The sequence below is a fragment of the Homarus americanus genome, unplaced genomic scaffold, assembly GCF_018991925.1.
Source record: "Homarus americanus isolate GMGI-L3 unplaced genomic scaffold, GMGI_Hamer_2.0 scaffold9476, whole genome shotgun sequence".
NCBI lineage: Eukaryota > Metazoa > Arthropoda > Malacostraca > Decapoda > Nephropidae > Homarus > Homarus americanus.
In genome coordinates this window covers 14,492-35,000 of record NW_024745389.1, presented here as the reverse complement: position 1 = coordinate 35,000, position 20,509 = coordinate 14,492, and the positions used below count along the sequence as shown (strand labels likewise).

The 20,509-nt window shown below is 48.1% G+C and overlaps 1 protein-coding gene across 2 annotated transcripts in view; it reads left to right on the top strand.

The window, feature by feature from the left end:
• LOC121878662 (pro-interleukin-16-like) overlaps positions 1–20,509 on the top strand; it is a 53,800-nt gene that overhangs the window by 20,969 nt on the left and 12,322 nt on the right. For both annotated transcript variants that reach the window (XM_042384983.1, XM_042384984.1), the window contains exon 2: positions 10,643–13,887. In XM_042384983.1, coding sequence (XP_042240917.1) covers positions 10,643–13,887 — 3,245 coding nt within the window. The remainder of the gene's footprint in view (positions 1–10,642; positions 13,888–20,509) is intronic.

The following is a 20,509-nucleotide window of genomic DNA, read 5'->3' as shown; positions in this document are numbered from 1 at the left end:
ACTGCTGTGTTGTGGGGAGGTGACGTCACTGCTGTGTTGTGGGGAGGTGACGTCACTGCTGTGTTGTGGGGAGGTGACGTCACTGCTGTGTTGTGGGGAGGTGACGTCACTGCTGTGTTGTGGGGAGGTGACGTCACTGCTGTGTTGTGGGGGAGGTGACGTCACTGCTGTATAGGAAGTGACGTCATAACAGGCTGAGGTATTTTGGGGGAAACAGGTGGTGTCGTCACTGTAGCTTACCTTCAAACAATGGCTTAATTAACACCTGTAATCCCAGGTAGAAACAGGGAGGTGTGTTATTGGTGATTGGTGTGTACGTGATCCCTGTGGCAAGGCGGTTATTGAGAGAGAGAGAGAGCGAGAGAGAGAGAGAGAGAGAGAGAGAGAGAGAGAGAGAACAAAATTGGCTGATTATCTGTTAGCAAACGGTGATTTAACAAACACAATAACAACAGGTAAATTAACAGTGTAAGTCAGTAAAAAATCACCACAATCACCTCTAGTTAATTTACCATCAATAACTAGAAACCAAGGACGACAAACACACAGTCACTCGGGAAGAAAGAATAAACTTACCTTTATGTTAGATAAGATTTTATACACATTTGATAGCATAAGTTACTTGTCGGAACACCTGAAGATTAGACACCCTTAGTTTATTTCACCTGTTGAGTAATTAATTGACCCTTACGCTACCTGGAGGGGGGGTGAGGTTAGTTAGGGGCACTGGATATTCTCAAAATTATGAATAAGGGGGGGCGGTAATCTTCACGTGACCTGACCTACCTTACTGAGGGGAAAGGAAACGAAATTATTGACAGTGTGTGTGTGTGTGTGTGCCGGTGACTGCTACACACACGCACACACACACACACACACACACACACACACATACACACACACATAACCTTTAACCCAAATTTCGAGTGAAAATACAGGTAATGGGCCGCCATAACGAGCTCTCACATGTTGTACACCTCAGGGGCTTCCACCTGGCCTGTGTTCACTACTACCTGTTGTAATGAGAGAGAGTTTGTGAGAGAATAGAGAGAGGGAGGGAGACAGAGGGGGTGGGGAGAGAGAAGTGGACAGGTAATGCAAAGAACGATAATCAATGAAGCATTCCTTACCTTTCTAATAACCAGTGGGAAGATTTACAAATGTGTTCAGGTATAGAGGAAAGGTGTGATCTGTAGAGTGTGACCTGTAGAGCGTTACCTGAGACCTGTAGAGCGTGACCTGAGACCTGGGATAAGAAGGACCCGTCACATATCCATGATACAACTTGCTGGACCAGGTCGTCATATTTCAGTGTCACGGCGTCACACTGTCTGCCAGGCTGAGTGTCAACAAGTGTTATGATGATGATTCTCTCTCTCTCTCTCACACGCACACACACACACACACACACACACACAGACAGACAGTCATCTACCTTTTTTGTACACTGTGGGATATAAAATCGTATTTGTTATTGTTTGATGGAGGAGGCAGAGGAGATGTTCTATCACCAAAGTAAAAAAAAATCTCACATTATACTTCAACACCCACCTGACGAAGAACTACCACAGGTTACTGATGTCCAAGGTCCCAAGGGAAGACCTGATTGACACCTCCTGCAATACAACCTACTCATGAGGAAGGGAGGCAGGAGGGACGCTCTGATAGGCAGGTGTTGTGCAGGTTGATGGGTCTAGCGGCACCTTGATTGCTAGGTTGAGAAAACATGGAATCCCTTATCACCTGCGGTAGTTAAAGATCACCCGTAGATACACCGTGAAGAGTCTGTTAACCTTTTTATGACTCGCTAGATGACCACACTTAACCATACAAACTATACACTAACTATACACACTCACTCTACCACACCCCCCTCCCCCCCCCTCTCCCATACATTCTCACCTCAACTGAAGGATGATGGCAGGTGTGTGTGTGTGTTAATGCTGTTTTCACTCTCCCCTGACACACACTGCTGGATGATGGTCAGTCTTAGTGCTGCCCATCGTCATACCTCAGCAGCTCAACAAGTAGGAAGACGCGATAATTATGACCTGACCTGACCTGACCTAACCTCACCTCCAGAGTTTTGTTGACATTTAGATACAAAATTATTCTTCAGGTTGAGTAAAATGCTGAAGTCAAAGATGTTTTAAGTCCTCTCATTCCCTCTCACCCCCTTTATCCTGGGGACAGGAACGACATAGACAGGAGCAGGAACGTAAGTACGGGTAGGGCGGGCAGTATGGGCATGAACAGGGCGGGCGGGGTTTTATTTCTCTCTCTCTCTCTCTCTCTCTCTCTCTCTCTCTCTCTCTCTCTCTCATTACTTCTCCTCTTATTCTTTATCCTCCTCCTTTATCAACTAGCCCCACCTCCTTCTTCCTCTTCTGGTGGTAGTGGTGGTAGTGGTGGATGGTGGTAGTGGTGGTGGATGGTGGTTGGTAGTGGCAGGAAGTTTATCATGCGGGTTGGTTGTTTTCAAGTGACGTGTTGGCGCTTTCTGCTGTCAAGAGGCGGCGCTGTCTGCTGTCAAAGGGCGGCGCTGTCTGCTGTAAGTCGTAAGTATGACGAGTATCTGGGCTGTCAGGTGGTACTTGTAGGGCAGCAGGTGACAGCAAAGGATCACCCTGTTGGCTGTCTACTTCAGTGACTGTCAGAGTATGGGCTGTCAGATAGTACTTACGGTAGAGACCCACTGACAGTCGGGGATGTTGAAGGCTTTAATGGTGTCTCTGTGTGGCCAGTCAGTCAATCAGTAAGTCAGCTAGTTAAACAGTCAGTAAGTCAGCTAGTTAAACAGTCAGTAAGTCAGCTAGTTAAACAGTTAGTAAGTCAGCTAGTTAAACAGTCAGTCAGTCGGCCAGTTGTTCAGTCTGCCCCTCGTCGCGTCTCGTCAGTGGTGCCAGACTAATTTGCATACTCCTGAATAAAGATATTGTCCTTTTCCTGTGTTTTGTGTTGGCAATGGTGGCGGTGGGGGTCGACTGTACACCCCTCTCCTCTTGCCTCTCCCCACTTCCTACTTCTCCCCCCCCCCCTCTTCTTCCCGACCTTCCCCTCCCTCCCTCCCTCCATCTCCCCTACCTCCCCATTTGGATGAGATGGAGGAGAGGGAAGGGATAGTGAGGGAGGGAGGGAAGGGGTCGTGATGGAGGAAGGAGAGAGGGAAGGGGTCGTGATGGAGTGAGGGAGGAAGGGAAGGGGTCGTGATGGAGGAAGGAGAGAGGGAGAGAGGGAAGGGGGCAGTAAGAGGTCATTTTGATTTCGCCTGACCACGTAAATCCTCCTCCTCCTCCTCCTCGCTACTGTGATGCTTACCTTCTCTGTTGTTACCACTCGACTGTTATTGTGGCTTGTGCTGTTATTTAACTTCCTAGTGCTGTTATCTTAGCTTCCTAGTGCTGTTATGACGGCGTTACCTTTTTCGTTGGAATGCCTGCTTGTTGACGCTGTTAATGATGCTGTTCTGTCATTAGCCTGTCCATGCTGTTACCGCTGTGTCAACTACTAAGACGCTGTTGGTGTTGCTACCTTCTCATTGGCTGTTGACGCTGCTGCGAACTGCTGTGTCTTAGACTGTTAGCACACAGCAGGTAACAACATGAAAGGTAACTGGGGAATCACCTGGTAATTAACAGGTCCTAGGGGAGGGCTGACCTTGAGGCTCTTTGTTTACTCTTCACTGCGTTCGTGGATTAATTAGTCGATTTTTTTTACTTCATTTAAGGATTAATCCATAAATAATAATGACTATAAATGGATTAGCGGATTTATTTGATACTCTTAAGTTGGATTAATTTTTTATAGTTAATCCATAAAAAAAATCCTCTCATTAGATGGATTAACTCTGGGTTTAAGTTAATCCAGGAATATGAGTTACTCTCTGATGGGATTAATGGAATAGTTTCCTCCGTTGAAGAGTAAGTCTGGGATTGACGTCATTCTTACGTCATTCATTTATAGATTTACGTCATTCTTACGTCATTCATTTATAGATTTACGTCATTCTTACGTCATTCATTTATAGATTTACGTCATTCTTACGTCATTCATTTATAGATTTACGTCATTCTTACGTCATTCATTTAGAGATTTACGTCATTCTTACGTCATTCATTTATAGATTTACGTCATTCTTACGTCATTCATTTATAGATTTACGTCATTCTTACGTCACGGTTTTTAAACTTTCATACGCTCTTGTCTGTTAAGGGTCACTGGACACCCGTGGATCATCCTATATCACACGTCTGGCCCAGGTAGGGTTAGGGGGGCTAATTTACAGGTGAAATAAGCTGAGGTGAATCTTCAGGTGAAATAAGCTGGGGCTAGTCTTTAGGTGAGGTAAGCTGTGGCTAATCTTCAGGTGAAATAAGCTGGGGCTAGTCTTTAGGTGAGGCAAAGTGGGGCTAAGCTTCAGGTGATTCCATTAACCAAAGTTAAATATACCGGTATATAGCCAGGGGGAAAATTAACTCAGGAACCTAACCCAACCCAACAAAGCCACACCTAACCTAACCTAACCCAAGCCACACCTAACCTAAGCCACACCTAACCTAACCCAAGCCACACCTAACCTAAGCCACACCTAACCCAAGCCACACCTAACCTAACCTAACCTAACCCAAGCCCCACCTAACCCAAGCCACACCTAACCTAACCTTTTGAGAATTCGAATCAGATACGACCCCAAGGATTCAGTCTCTGTATAAGGACAAGGAAAGGTAGTTTAGACCCGAACGATACAAGAATACTGTAAATTTCTGTTGAATTATGGAATAAATCGATAATAAAAGAAATATATATATAGCATTTGTTGTATTGTCATTCGTCTCTAATGGAGCGAGAAAGGCATTTACAGTCAACCCCACAAGCGATCAGACGGCCAAATTTGACACCTCAAGGCGGGGAGTGGCATGGCATTATCTTACCCCGTGTGTGTGTGTGTGTGTTGTATCGTGTGTGTAGATTAATATGCTGTGTTGGTTCTGGCAGACGTGTGTGGGATACCAACTGGTTCCTAGGGTGTACTTGTGATTGTTGTGGACACCTACATCTTTATACTCAACCTACACCTCTACACCTTTGTCCCCCCAGCCTACGACTCTGTACCTAGCCTACGCCTTTGTCCCCCAGCCTACGACTCTGTACTAGCCTACGCCTTTGTCCCCCACCCTACGTCTCTACACCCAACCTACGCCGGCCCCTTTAGCCTACACCTTTGTCCCCCCCAGCCTGCGACTCTGTACACCTGCTTTCGCCTTTGCCCCCAGCCTGCGCCTTTGTCCCCCAGCTGCCTTTGCCCCCACCCCTGCGTCTCTACACACAGCCTACGCCATTGCTTTTAACCTACGCCTCCACAGCCTACGCCATTATGCGCAGCCATCCAAACACTCTCAGCTGGTAGTGCTTGAGGTGTAACAGCTCAGCAAATCCAAAACTGAGGCAGCTCTCAGGGGTGAAGTCATGTAGCGCGTGTGTAAGAGGCTATGAAGGCCCAGCCCGAGCTTCCACAGGTCACCTACCAACCCCTTCCCCCCCTCCCGGCCCCCCACGGACCTCCATGATCACCTCTTGCACATCCACTACGTCTATCTGGCCACTCTTCACGTCTCCCAAACATCCTCCCCCCCCACTTGTATTGCCATCGTTACCCCCTCCCCTACACGACCTCCCTCCTCAAGCGGCCCCCCCTCCTTCTACCTCTTCCCTCCCACACAGTTCCTCACGCCTCCTCAACGTACCTCCCCTGACTTCCCTTCTCCCCCCCTACCACTTCCCCTCCCCCCCTCCCCTCCCCCCTCCACTTCTCTTTATACCTCAAACTTCCTCAAACTTCTCTACATGCCTCTCCTTCCTTTTCCCTGCCTATATACCTTTCATGACTCAGCTTCCGCCACACGTCCCCCCTCCCTCCCCCTTTGGCTGGGCAGGAATTCACACGCGGTCCAGATAAGCTACTGGGGGACGGCACCTCCACCTTGCCTACCTGTCTTACGGTAGAGTGTGGCTGGCTGGTTGACTGACTAACTACCTGACTACCTACCTGACTGGCTGGTTGGCTGTCTGGCTGGTTGACTGACTGACTGACTGAATGACTGGCTGATCTTACCGCCAAGTCACCGTCACCTATATATAACTTGACCGCCCACGTATCTAGACTAACACGACTTAACCGCCCACCCACTCACCCACACTGTTACCCACCCACATATTCCTCCTCCCACACCCACACACACCCACCCACACACACCACACAGCAGTAGGCGGCGGGACCCACACACCAAAGGAAGAAGATAAACAGTTCAACCTGTCATGCTGTCTGTCTGTGTTATCTCCATTTTATTAAACCTTTTCACCGAACTAAGAAAATATAAACACAACTTACTACACACACACACACACACACACACACACACACACACACACACACACACACCACCTACACACACACACACACACACCTACACACACACACCCACACACACACACACACACACACACACACATACACACACACACACACACACACACACACACACACACACACACACACACACACACCACACACACACCCACCCACCCACACACACACACCCCACCCACACACACACACACACACACACACACACCCACACACACACACACACACACACACACACACACACACACACACACACACACACACACACACACACACACACACACACACACACACACACACACACCACACACCCACCCACACACCCACACACCCACACACCCACACACCCCACACACACACCCACACTCTCTTGTAAGGGGTTTCCGTCTGACTTAAACCATCGACTGTGTTTGAAGATAAGACCATTTGTTTCCACCCTTTTGTTTTATTTAAGGGAGAGGAGTTATCCCTATGACAACAACCGTTTCGTAGCGTCATCAGAGGGAGGGAAGGAGGAGGAGAGGGGGAGGAGGACAAGTTAAGATAATTGTGGGTCGTGTCCTAGATTCTATGATGGTGCTGTATGTATACTTTCTGAGAGCTGCTGTCTTCCCTCTCTCTCTCTCTCTCTCTCTCTCCCCTCTCTCTCTCTCTCTCTCTCTCTCTCTCTCTCTCTCTCTTAATGGGGTACAGTAAATAGGGGTCTTAGTACTATCACCACTACTACTATCACCCACCACCACCACCAAGTAGTAACGGGTGGGTGATGGGAGAGGGGGTATCACCATTCCTCCCACCTTTCCTAAGTACATACAATGACATCATAAACCTAACCTAACAACAAAGGAACAGACACACGAGAGGGGAGGGAGGGAGGGGCTACATTATGGTAAACATTACAACATATATAACCTTATTTAGAACACATAAGTTGGTTGTTAATTCTTCAACACGGTTTCTTTGTCGGTGTAACCTTGGCTGAGATAGGGGGCCCGTGTGTGTGTGTGTGTGTGTGTGTGTGTGTGTGAAATTTTTATTGCTGATAAGATAGTTGATATATTAAGACTGTAACTACGTGTTGTATTGAGTAGATAAACCCAATGTTTATATTTTAATTCTCAAAGCCTGACCTGACCTGACCTGACCTGACCTTTGTGAATTCTATATAACACAGGAGGAGGTATGGGGCACTGATCACTAGCCGTTGTCCTACCACCACCACCACCACCACATTCCTCCCTCTACCACCACAAAATCCCCCCTCCCCTCACCCTGCACCCCCTCACCCCCCCCTCCTCCTCCAAGCGTGTGGTGGGGGTGAAGGCCATATCGCGTGACCCGTCCTCTCCTTCTCTCATGATAACCAATTTGCATTTCCACCCTCCGATCTCTCTTGAAGGAGGAACTCTTCCCAGCACCTGGCCTTCCCCCCCCCCTCCTCCCTCCCTTCGTCGGTTTATAACTAATTCCCCAGAGTGTTTCATTCACTCCTTCGTTTATAGTCCTCTTAACAAGGAGTATTTTTTCACGTCTCTAACCAAGGTAACGTTCCTTCTTTCCTTCCCCCCCTCCTTATTCTTTCCTTCTCCCTCCTTCTCCTCCTCCTCTCCTCTCCTCCAGTCATTCCCTTCCGTCAGGTATACAACTAACTCTCCAGCAATTGTTTCTTCCTTCCCTCCTTCAGGTCTCTTTAATGAGGTGTCCCAGCATCCCTAAGCAAGCCAACACTCCCCTAATCCTTCCCCTCCCTCCCTCCAGCCCATCGCCCTCCCTCCCTCCCTCCCCTCCTCCTCCTCCCTCCCTCCAGCCCATCGCCCTCCCTCCCTCCCTCCCTCCAGCCCTTCGCCCCTCCTCCCTCCTCCAGCCCTTCGCCCCTCCCCCCCTCCCTCCCTCCAGGCATCGCTCCCTCCCTCTCCTCCAGCCCTTCGTCGGGTATATACTCTTCCCCATCAGGTGTTCAGTCCTAGTTAAGGTGTAATGTGAGCTGAAAGTGGAGTACTCTCTCTCTCTCTCTCTCTCTCGACGGACGGACTGACCTTGACCCTTGACCTGATGACCCTGGTGGGAGGTAGGGACACAGGGAAGGAGATGAGGGGTGTAGAGAGGAGATAAATAAATGAGGGAAAAGAGGGGAGATGAAGAAAGGAAGGGTGAGGGTAGTAGTGAGAACTGAGAGAAGATTGAGAGAGGAAAGAGGAAGGGGAGATGGAGGAGAAGGAGGAAAAGTTTGTATAATAACAAGAGGTATTAAGCTCTCGCCTTGGTGTTCCTGACGCACACATCACGCCTCGTCTCTCCATCGTCTGTCTGTAACCACCTGGGTTTGATCATCACGGTCTCCTCCCTTACCGTCTCCTCCCATCTCCCCTAAACTAGGGGTGAGCCTTTCCATCATCGTAGTTGTCCATCTTCTCAAACTCCCCCCCCCCAACACCCACTACACTCCCCCCTCCTCCCTACCCACCACCTCCTCCCCTACACCCCTCACTCCCCCCTCCTCCCTACACCCTCCCCCTACACTCCCTCCTCCCCACCACTCCCATCTCATCATATACACACACGTGCCACCCCACCCACCCTCTCACCCACACACCCCTCTACACCCACACCTACTACACACCCACACACCCACACACATACAGCCACCCTCTACACCCACCTACACACACATACAGCCCACCCTCTACACCCACACCCTCTACACCCCACATACACACACATACAGCCACACCTCTACACCCCACACACACCCACACAGCCACACCCTCACCCACACCTACACACACATACCCTCTACCCCACATACAATACCTCCCACACCCCACACCCACACATACAGCCACACCCTCTACACCCACACATACAGCCACACCCTCTACACCCACACATACCACACCCTCTACAGCCACCCTCTACACACATACAACCCCACACACACACCCTACACCCACACATACAGCCACACCTCTACAGCCACACCCTCTACACCCACACATACACCCACACACACAGCCACCCTCTACACCCACACCACCACCTACACCCACACACCCTCTACAGCCACACCCCACACCTCTACAACCACACCCTCTACCCCACACATACACCCCACACCCTCTACAGCCACCCTCCCACCCCACATACAGCCCACACCCTCTACCTTCCCCTCTACACCCCACACACCCCAGCCCCTCTACACCCACACCTCACACCCCACACCCTCTACAGCCACACCCTCTACACCCACACATACACCCACACCCTCTACACCCACACATACACCCACACAGTATAAGTAGACTCTGTAATCTCTGTATTGTTATTAACTTATTCAACAATACACTAACTTATCTTGTATTCCTGTATTCATCTGTATTACCAACTGGCTAACTCTGCTGCAGTGAATACAGTAATACATCTTCATACTCTGTGTGTTTCATTTTATTGATTAAGTTAAGTTAGTTTGGTTAGGTTGGTTGAAGGTTGGACTAGGCCAGGTTAAGGTTAAGTTGAGGCTGAGTTGGAATTGGGCCAGGTTAGGTTGAGTTAGGTTCGGTGTAAGTCTTGGTGAGCGATCGTTTCTGGAGGCGAGTAATAGTGTGTGGTGTCTAGCTAAAGGTTGTGGTTGTGATGGTGGTAGTGGTGTGGTAGTGGTGTGGTGTGGTAGTGGTGTGGTGGTTGTGGTGTGGTAGTGGTGGTGGTGGTGGTGGTAGGATTATATGTCAACAAGGAGGTCCCTAATCCCCAGGTCATCCAGTTACGTCACCACCTCTCTTATATTGGCGCCCAATTATTGTAAATAAAACCCAGTATTAGCTAAGACAAAGGCGGTGATCATCCTGTGAATTGTTGATCTATTTTAAACCTAGTATTAACAGAGACAAGGGCGTTGATTATCCTATGAAGTTTCATTAACTCGGCCAGGCGATCAAGAATGTTGTACTCATGCGCACGCAAACACACACACACACACACACACACACACACACACACACACACACACACACACACACACTATATGATTCAACCTTGTAATGATGACCTGTGTTGAGTATGACCTCACAAATGGTCATTACCTGGACCTTGTTTGACCTATATTTAGTGTCATGATTGTGTGTTGTGCTGTGTAAGAAGGTGTCATGTTGTGTTGGTAAGTGTTGCTGCACGATATAGGTTGTGTTGTGTTACATAGTACTGACTGTTGTGTTTGTGTTGCAGGAGGCGGCGGCAGTGTGAGTGTGTCTGCCTGTGAACATCGCTACTCGGCGTCGTCAGGAGGAGCGCCGCCCCCCTACTCCAGGCTGCCCCCAGATGGCCATGAGTTCCCCAGCACCTACGCCGAGGGCCTCCCCGACAAGCTGTCCCGCTACGCCCGGTACTCACGCCTGGCCATGGAGCTAGACAGTCCTACCAGCCCGCCCACCTCCACCCCTCGCACCCGCTCCGCCCCGGGCACCCCACTAGGCCCGCCACCGCCCATACCCCGCACCTCCCCCACCAACTCCAAGACTTACACCACCGAGAGGACACTAGATGTGGGCGGAAAATGGGCGGGCAATGAAGAGAGAAGGTCTAGGGAACCCACGCCCACACGCGGGCGGTGGCGTCGCCAGGATGAGCGAAGCGAGAAAAGTGTCCGAGACAAGATTGCCATGTTCTCTACCGACGGACCCGACCAGCCACACCCGAAGACCAGGAAGTTAGACAAACTGGAGGGTGACGAGAACACCATGAAGCGCGCCTTTACCGAGGATGACGTGCGGCTAGAGAACTCCAAAGGTTCAAGCGCCAAGTCTGGGAGAGAAGCTCACAACGGATCTCGCTCCCTCACAAAGACCTCCGCCTTCAGCTCTATGATCAACGTCAGCACCGCCGAGCCCAAGGACAATATCAAGCCCATGTCGACAGCCTCTAGTGAAGTTGACATCAGACAGGAGATACCACCAGCGCCCCGTCGACACGAGCTACGTGAAGAGAAGAGGGCGGAGGACGACTCCTCTGCCAAGGGGCTTCACGGTCGCTCACAGAGTCTCATCGACATTGGGCGGTCGACATTGACCAAGCGTCACAGTGTGGGCGCTTACGATCGACCCTCAGTGTACCAGTACGGTGTTGAGAAGCCCGAGGAGAGGGAGCGCAGGACCTCGCTCACCAACCTTATCGAACAGAGACGGAAAAGTTTCGGATGCAAACTTCGAGGTCTTGTGATCCCTGAGAGTCGGGGCAGCGAAGGTGACAAGACATCCATCGACCTTCCTCGTATTGCCAGCATTCCTCCTGCAGCTTCTGCTAAGACCATGTCCCTCCCGCGTGAGGGTCAGCGCTCCCCCAGACTCTACAAGGCCGACTCCATCTCCAGCATCGATTCCTGTGAGTCCAACACCAGTAGACACAGCTCACTCAACGCTCCGCCATGGAAGAATCACAACACGAGCACTTTACCCAAGTACTCGCCAGCATTCAAGCGGAAGAACGTGACAGTGTTCAACAAGTCTGACAATTTACCGCCTCCAAGTGGTCGATCACACAGCACCCGCAGCGCCTCTCCCACCAGCGACCTCTCCTACGCCTCCCCCATCCCGCCCGCTCACGCGTCCCCCAAGAGCCTGGAGACACCCAGCTCAGAACACCCATTCGATTACTCGGACACCAGCAGGTACAGCAACGACCGACATAACTACAGCAAACTCCCACTCTCACAAAAGAGTTCCTTAGACTCCCGCTTCAGTAGGGCTGAAGACAGTGACAACGACTCGGCAGTTAGTTCCACTCAGTCCAGTTTCTCTCAGGGTATGTCGCCTCCGTCGTCTCCCATGCCGGAACACGACGACCACGACGACCGAAGGGGGAGGAGCTACAGGTCACAGACTTCCTTTGAAGAACAGGAGGCAGCCAGAAGAGTCCTGAAGCGAGGCAGTATTGAGGCCGAGAACAGAAGAAATGTAATCAACTCAGCCAGGTGTAGCTCAGGGAAGAACAGTGATGAGCAGCAGACGCCAGAGATCATCCGTAAGTACACCACGACCCCTGAGAGAAGTGAAGAGACAGACAGATTCCCTCAGCGGCTGGACACAGAGCTTCGTGATGGTCCGAAAGTAACAGGTCTTCGTCGTCAGCCATCTTCATCCTCCACGTCATCCACTGCATCCTCACGTAGGTCTTCCCAGGACTCATCCAGGCGGAATTCTAAAGATTCTGTCATCCACGTCACCAAATACGACGAAGTGAAAGTGTCGGCAGAACCTGTCTACTTTGATCAGGAAGGAGAAATGTACAAGGAATCACAACTAAAAGTAGCTTATCTAAATGAAATTGTTGACGACTTTGAGCAACTTAATGAAGCCACGAACCAAGAAGTGATCGCAGAAGTGCCCATGTCTGCGTCACGACGAGTTGTGGAAACGGCTGAATCAGTTAACACGCTAACGTCGACAATGTCTTCCCCCGTGAGACGGTCAGAGCGATGGGCGGCGCTTGAGATGAAGTACGGCTCCTCCGGTTCAACTTCGAACATGGAGACAAAGATTCAGAGACTACGAAGAGCTTCAGACTCGGCGTCGCCAGATCGGACGAAGAAAAAATCAGGAGGATTCCGCGCCTTAGCAGAGAAGTGGCAACAACGAGCTGAAGAAGACACCACAGCCCCACCACAGCCACAACTCGTCAGGAGAGAGAGTACTACTCGTCTTGATATGCCAACCAGGCCTCCCCGCCTCTATGACGAGCGAGCATCAGGTTCGTCCACCTTGGAGAGACCATCTCGTCCCCCAAGACTGTACGACGAATCATCCGAGGTAGACGCTGGTCGACCATCCCGCCCCACCTGCCTCTACAGCGACACACCGGAATCATCACCGAAAACCAAGAGTAGTGACGTCCGCGTTGAGAGTCTAGACATACCCCGGGCAGAAGTGCCAGACCGCAAGCTGTCGATGCCAGAGTATGGCAGCAGCGGCATCAAGATGCGTGACCGACGTGAGGGTAACACGGGAGGCGCGCCCTCACGACCCACCAGCCTAATCGAGGGCGGCGACGCAGGTGTGATGGACTCTCACTATCTGAATCCCGGCGCCCCGCTGAGCCCCGCCGTCTCCACTGACTCCCGGGACGACCTTTGCTCCACCCCCGAGGCGTCGCTCTCACGCACAGCCAGTAAGGAGGTGCTCGACGCCTTCTCCCGCCCCCGAGCCTCTATTGGTATATCAATGCCCCGTACTGGTGCCTCCAACACACCTAAAATGGCAGATATAATGAGGGCCTTCGAGCGTCACGACTGGAACAAGCGCGGCGCCCCTGGTGGTGTGTCCTCCCACCCTCGTATGTCTTCTATAGATTCCACGACGAGTGACGACGGCTTGATGGGGGCTCACTACGGCTCAGTCACGTCTCTCGCTTCTGGCCAACGAGACCAATATGGCTCCATCACCTCCCTGGCCTCGTCCACCTCCCTCATCTCCCCTCAGGTAAGTCTTCCTCCTCATACATAAGAACCTTAGGACCTTAAATCTTGGCTTCGTTATCGTCATCCAGTCAAGCTTTTGTCTTCGGCTTAGATGGTCATGTCCCTATGTTAACTCACTACTCACCCGCCATTGCTTGTCACAATTTAACATTAGTCAACATTTAAAGTAAAACACCTGAGTAGAAAACTCGTTAACGTTTACCTGTTTAACTTTACCTGTGTTCAAATCAATGACTTCAATTTTCTTATCTCTCTCTCTCTCTCTCTCTCTCTCTCTCTCTCTCTCTCTCTTCACTGCCACGCCTACTCCACAATGTTTAGTCTTCTCCCTTATCTCTTCGCTCACCTTACTATAAACTGCCGTTACTCTACACTAAGAATTGCGAGAAAGTCTATAAACATCACGTAATTTGGTCAGTACTAAAAGTTGTCACCCACGGCGGATTTTCACATTTCCTCTCTGGCTTTTGGCGACGCTGAGAACATTTTAGTGTGAAGGGAAAAAAGGAATTTATTTTTGAGGCCATGAAGCATTTTTTTTCTTTCTTTCTTTACAAACTGGCCAACAGTTGCATTAGTAATAGTCAGGAACGCTGTTGTGTCCTTCCCTACCCCACCCTACCCCACCACACCCCACCCCACTCCCTACCCTACCCCTACCCCACCCCACCCTACCCACCCACCCCACCCCCTCCCCACCCCACCTCACCCCACTCCACCCCCACCCTACCCCACCCCACCCCACCCCCACCCTTCCACACCCTACACCCTACCCCCCCCACCCCATTCCTTCCTCTCCTTTTCCTTAACCTAACACTAATCTAACCTAAAACTACTCTAACCTAACCTAACCATCAGGTAACGCTAGGGTGGTTAATCTTCAGGTGAAATAATCTAAGAAGGCTAATATTCAGATAAAATGAGCTTGCGGTTAATCTTCAGGTGAAATATAAGGTGGAGTGTCGAATCTTCAGGTGAAATAAACTCGGGGCTTCGAATCTCCAGGTGATCTAAACATTTGATCACCTGTCTTTGGGGTAATTAACATTCCCAAGAACCGGCTTCAGGTGACTCGAGATACCTTACCGCCAGCTTCGTGCTTAGTGCTGAGGAGGAGTGTTTGAGGAGCCCACACCTGCTCTTCACCCTCCTGAGAAAAAAAAAACCCCACAAGAATCATCTGAAGATTAGACACCCCAGCTTAATTCACGTATAGATGACGCCCCAGCTTATATCACCTAATGATTAAACACCCTAACGCTACCTCGGGGTTTAAGTTAGATTTGGTTAGATTAGCGTTAGGTTAGGTTAGTGTTAAGTTAGATTAGGTTAGGTAAACGTCAGGGTGATCTAATATAAATCGTAGAAGGTGACCCTGACGAGTCCAAAATTCCTTACCACTGTCCTGGATAATAAAAATTCCAGGTAACTGTACTGAAGTCGGGAGAGAGAGAGAGAGAGAGAGATCATTTCGTAAACACATGAATTGAAAACAGTCGAATCTATGACGTGTCTGTGATGTGTCTGTCTTGATTAAAAGCCAAGTCTGTTAAATCTGTGATAATGTACGTGTCTTTAGTTGTCTGTCTGTCTGTCTGTCTGTGTCTTCCCACGAATAATCCTTTAGTTACCCCTCACACAGACACAGACAGACCCTCTCTCACTCACTCAAACGGAAAGTGGTGTAATGTTCGTCTCTTTTAGCCCTGTGTCATACATTGGTGAATTGCAGACCGTCTCTTATTCATCCGCTATTCACTCTACATTCCATCCCCTAACGAACTTGTATTGTCACTCTCTGGGGGTCATCTACCGTTTGTATCAATCTGGAAAGGTAATTTTTTTTTAGGTTACATTATTTTTTACTTTTTTAATACAAACTACATAAGGGGGATTAAATGATGTGGGGGTTCCATTAGTAAACACACACACATACACACCTACACACACACATACACATCTACACACACACACACACACACCTTCTCTATGCCTTATTGAGTTCAGTTCCCACAACCCCATTCGTCACACCCCTCCACCTCTCACACCAGTCGACGGGGCCATTCACTTGCCTCCCAACCTCACAAACATAATTCATGATTTTAAATATAATCTCAGGGTTAGGGTGACCAGGACCGTGTTGTGTGTACCATTGATGATTCGTTTCACATGTACCGGATTCTTCCCTGGCCAGATGTAAACAGAACAGCTGATTTTTCTCGTCTCTCTGACCAGGTGTAAACACAAAACAGCTGACTTCTTGTTTACGTGTTCCAGGTACCAGGTTGACCCAACACCTGTGAATATTATACCTGGACGTCAGGGAAGAATTTCTTTTTGTTGATATAAATCAGCTGTTTTGACGTCACTATCTCTTGACGGCGAGGTGACCTTTCTTGCCAGGTGTTAATGACCCTACAAGGTCACCTCCCTCACCTGTCACGCTCGTCACCTACCTCACCTGTCACGCTCGTCACCTACCTTACCTGTCTATTATTAGCTTAATAGGGGCTGGTGGTGCCGTCAGTAAGTACATTCTCTCTCCTCTGTATGACATGGTGTGGAGGTTAGGTTAGGTTAAGTTAGGTTAAGTTAGGTTAGGTAATGGTTAGGTAGGATTTGGTTACATTAGGTTGGGTTACATTAGGATAGGTTATAGTTACGTTGGATTAGGTTAGGTTAGACTTAAGTTAGGTGAGGTTTAGGTTAGGTTAGGTTAAAGTCAGCCCTGTGAGCGTGTAATAAATTAGATCTCTTGTTCGTGCTCATGTCTGGTTACTCAGCCGTACAAGATGTTAATTTTGTCGTGAGTAAGACATAAGGTGTGTGTGTGTGTGTTAGCCGGGAGGGTGTGTGAGTTTAATCTTGTAGTTACTTATATGACAGATCTCTCTCTCTCTCTCTCTCTCTCTCTCTCTCTCCACATTCCTTCCTCTCCTCCCTTCTGTTCCTCTCCTTCCCCTTCTTTCCTCCTCCTGCAGCCGCCAGTGTTGCCACAATGGTGAAAGTCTGTCAGAGGGGGGGTTCAGAGTGGACCCCCAGGGTGATGGCCTGAGTGGGTTCTTGTCTTCGGGAAGGTCATGTACCACGCTGCCTCAAGGGGGGAGGTGAGAGGAAGATGAGAGGAGGTTGGTGGAGGGAGGGGAGAGGGAATGTATTTGAACACCACTGTCAATATTAGTACATTATCTATAAAGGTAAGGTATTGTATATGGACAGGTAAGGAGAGTTACTTAGTTATACCCTAAAGCTCATTAACTTGTTTGTCCATCAGTATTTTTATTTATTAATTCCTTATTATTCGTATTAAGAATAGGTAAAGAATATTTTCAGGTAGAGTGAAGACAATGAGAGAGAATGGTTAAGTTTATTCAGAGACGTATTGCAGGAAGGCGAAGCGAAGAAGAACAAGTAGATGGAGGAATGGGTGAGAAGTATATCTACTGTAGAGGTGGAGAGAGAGACAGTTAGTTAGGTCTTGACACTGAGGCACATCCAGGAAGCAGTAGTGCGCGTGAATAAGTGGAGACTAAGTGATTTTTGAGGAGGAAGGTTGTGTTGGTAACTGCGTGAGGCGACATGAGTAAACCAGTTTTAAGTTAGGACCGAGTTATGAAAGTATACCGTGACAAACACAACTCCTCTATTACAGCAGTTAGAATAAATGTTATCGAATGAAGAGCGAGTCTTTGTACTTTTGTGTGTGTTCTTAAGTCCCGCCATACTGTATTATTGCAGAAAATATTTAGAAAACTGTAAAATTATTTATACGACCTTTTTGTGAACTGGAATTAAATTTTGCTGCCATCAAATTGACCACGTTTTCTTCTCGGTATTCACGATCTCCAAATAAATTTTCACATTGTTAAGTCATATTTTTTAAGTATTGTAAAAAATATAAAAATAACACAAAATATAGTTCACCTTTATACAAGCGTGAAAATTTCATCACAAAATGTTTAGAGTGTTGGCAAGATTTCGTTGCCTGTTGGGAGCTGCCAGACGTATGAACCAGGCCGGTGTATAACGGCACTTTAATTTCTAATATATCATTCTCCCTGGACAAAAAAAAAAGACGAAAAAAATATATTTATACACTAAATATACCCAGTAAATCTATTTTGACATCTACTGCCTCATTATCCGCGACACAAAAAGAAAACCAAGGTGAAAGAAGCGGTGTTGGGTCTTGACACGCCGTCACCACCGGCCGCCTCAGGTGAATCAGACAGCAAAGTTGAACAACATAAGGTCAAATTTGTACTGGGGATGTGTGATCACCTTGAAGAATCGTATTGCCAAATGTCAGGTAGGTAACTGTCAACCCCCCCTGCTTGTTTGAGTGGGTGGTTTACTCAGCGGAGGGAGGGAAGAGAAAAATATTGTATACAACACGTGCTTCTTGTCAACAGGTAAAACATATCATTAACGATGGCCAGAATCATATTAATATCAACCAAACTAAGTTATCTATTCTTATAGGCGTGTCTGACTATGTGTATGTCTAACCAGGTGTCTGTGTGTATACTGCAACAGACAATTACACACGGTAGACATTAGTACAAACATTTTTTTTTAGACATATAACCGTAAACATTCTTAGACATATTTGGACATACATACATACCGACATTATCACAGACATACAGACACCTTCATACACAGACATACAAGACAAAGAAACTCATGATTGGGCCATCTGCTGCCTCAGACACGGCAAGAATGGCTGTTTATAAGACATTTACACAGACGGTGGGTGTGCTGGGGTGCTACTACTGTGGGCGTGCTGGGGTGCTACTACTGTGGGCGTGCTGGGGTGCTACTACTGTGGGCGTACTGGGGTGCTACTACTGTGGGCGTACTGGGGTGCTACTACTGTGGGTGTGCTGGGGTGCTACTTACAATTGTGGGTGTGCTGGGGTGCTACTTACAACTGTGGGCGTGCTGGGGTGCTACTTACTATTGTGGGCGTGCTGGGGTGCTACTTAACCATTGTGGGTGTGTAAATAAGCTTTCTGGTCGATGATTGATCAAGCTGGTTGTTGCTGTCAGGAAGTTCACCTCTACCACTCAGTAAAGTTTGTCAACACTGGAGGCAAAAATTAACCTCCCCTTCAGGCCAAAAGCAACAGAATTTTTTATTCATGTGTATTACTGGTGATTGTGAGGGCGGCTAGTGTCGAGTGTGACCGTCAGATGTTTAGGAATCGATAGAAATAAATTAGACTAGGTGAAATATATCGTTTATTGCAGTATTACCAAACACGTCCAGGGAAGCGTTATCTCGGGAACAGTGTTTAGTATACAGTATTGTTACCATAGCGATTATATGTTATTAATGAATTTTTGTGTGTGTTTATTTTTCAGTATTTTTTTTTTCATTAATGTGTGTAGTTCGTTCAACCTTGATTGTAATTACACATTTCCTGTCAGTTGTGAATACCGGTTGTTCGCTCTCAACTTGTTAGAATTGAAACTGTTTAAGACCCAACATTTGATTTCCAGTTCCCAGACAAGACGATTGACAGAATAACAGAGAGCGAGTGATCTTTTGTTTTTTCCACCTTTTTTTCGATATTTGGCTCAAAATCTCACCCGAGTTATTGTACGTTTAAAACTTATTGATTTGTTTTGTAGGGAAATTGTTTGATTATGCTTGTAATTTAATCTTATTCGTTTTTGTTATTATTTTCACTTGTTCGGTATATTGGTTGTCCACCCTTTCCTTGTCACCCCACCCTCCCCCTTCTGTTTGTCCCCCTTCCTCGTTACACCCCTCCACCCCCTCAACTTAGCTCCCCCACACCACTTAAAAAAAAAAAACTTGCTCTTGAAAAAATTCCTGAACCGCTACTGGCGAACGACGAAGTTTCCCGATTCTTAAAAGTTTCGTACGATCAGATATATTTTTTTTCTCCCTTAACTGTAGGGAGTACACTTAACTGACTGGCTTAAAACGGTGGTAAAAAATGGCCTCTAAATTGTATTGTGACTTGAACTTAACTAGATTATTTAATTTTTTGTAGGGGATAAATTTAATGTACGTAAGGTTGAGATAATATTATACGTAGTTTTTAGTTTTCTGTATTTGGTGGTGGAGTCAGTTATCGACAGCGTATCTGGCGAGTCTTAAGTACAAGACCTGATTACTGTTGAACTTGTATCATCATCATCATCATCATCATCATCATCATCATCACCACCACATCATCATTGTCACCTCATTCATCATTATCATCATCATTCTTTGTCGTGGTAAACAAGATGGACTTCAGCACCCTCTTGTGAATCATCATTGACTTGTGATGTAAGCAATGGACGAGTATTTAGTTATGTATGATGAAGTTCCATAAGAGGAGTGAGTTAGGACATGCCTAGGACAGTAAACACTCCTTCCATATCCAAGAAATCCTGAACTGGTAACGTCGAGAAGGCATGTGGTGGTGGTACAGACAGTGTGGTCGTGGTGGTACAGTGTGGCAGTGGTGGTACAGACAGTGTGGTCGTGGTGGTACAGTGTGGTAGTGGTGGTACAGTGTGGTCATGGTGGTACAGTGTGGTAGTGGTGGTACAGACAGTGCGAGTGAGTGGCTTAGTAGAGGAGGCAGAGGTGTGGTGGAAGG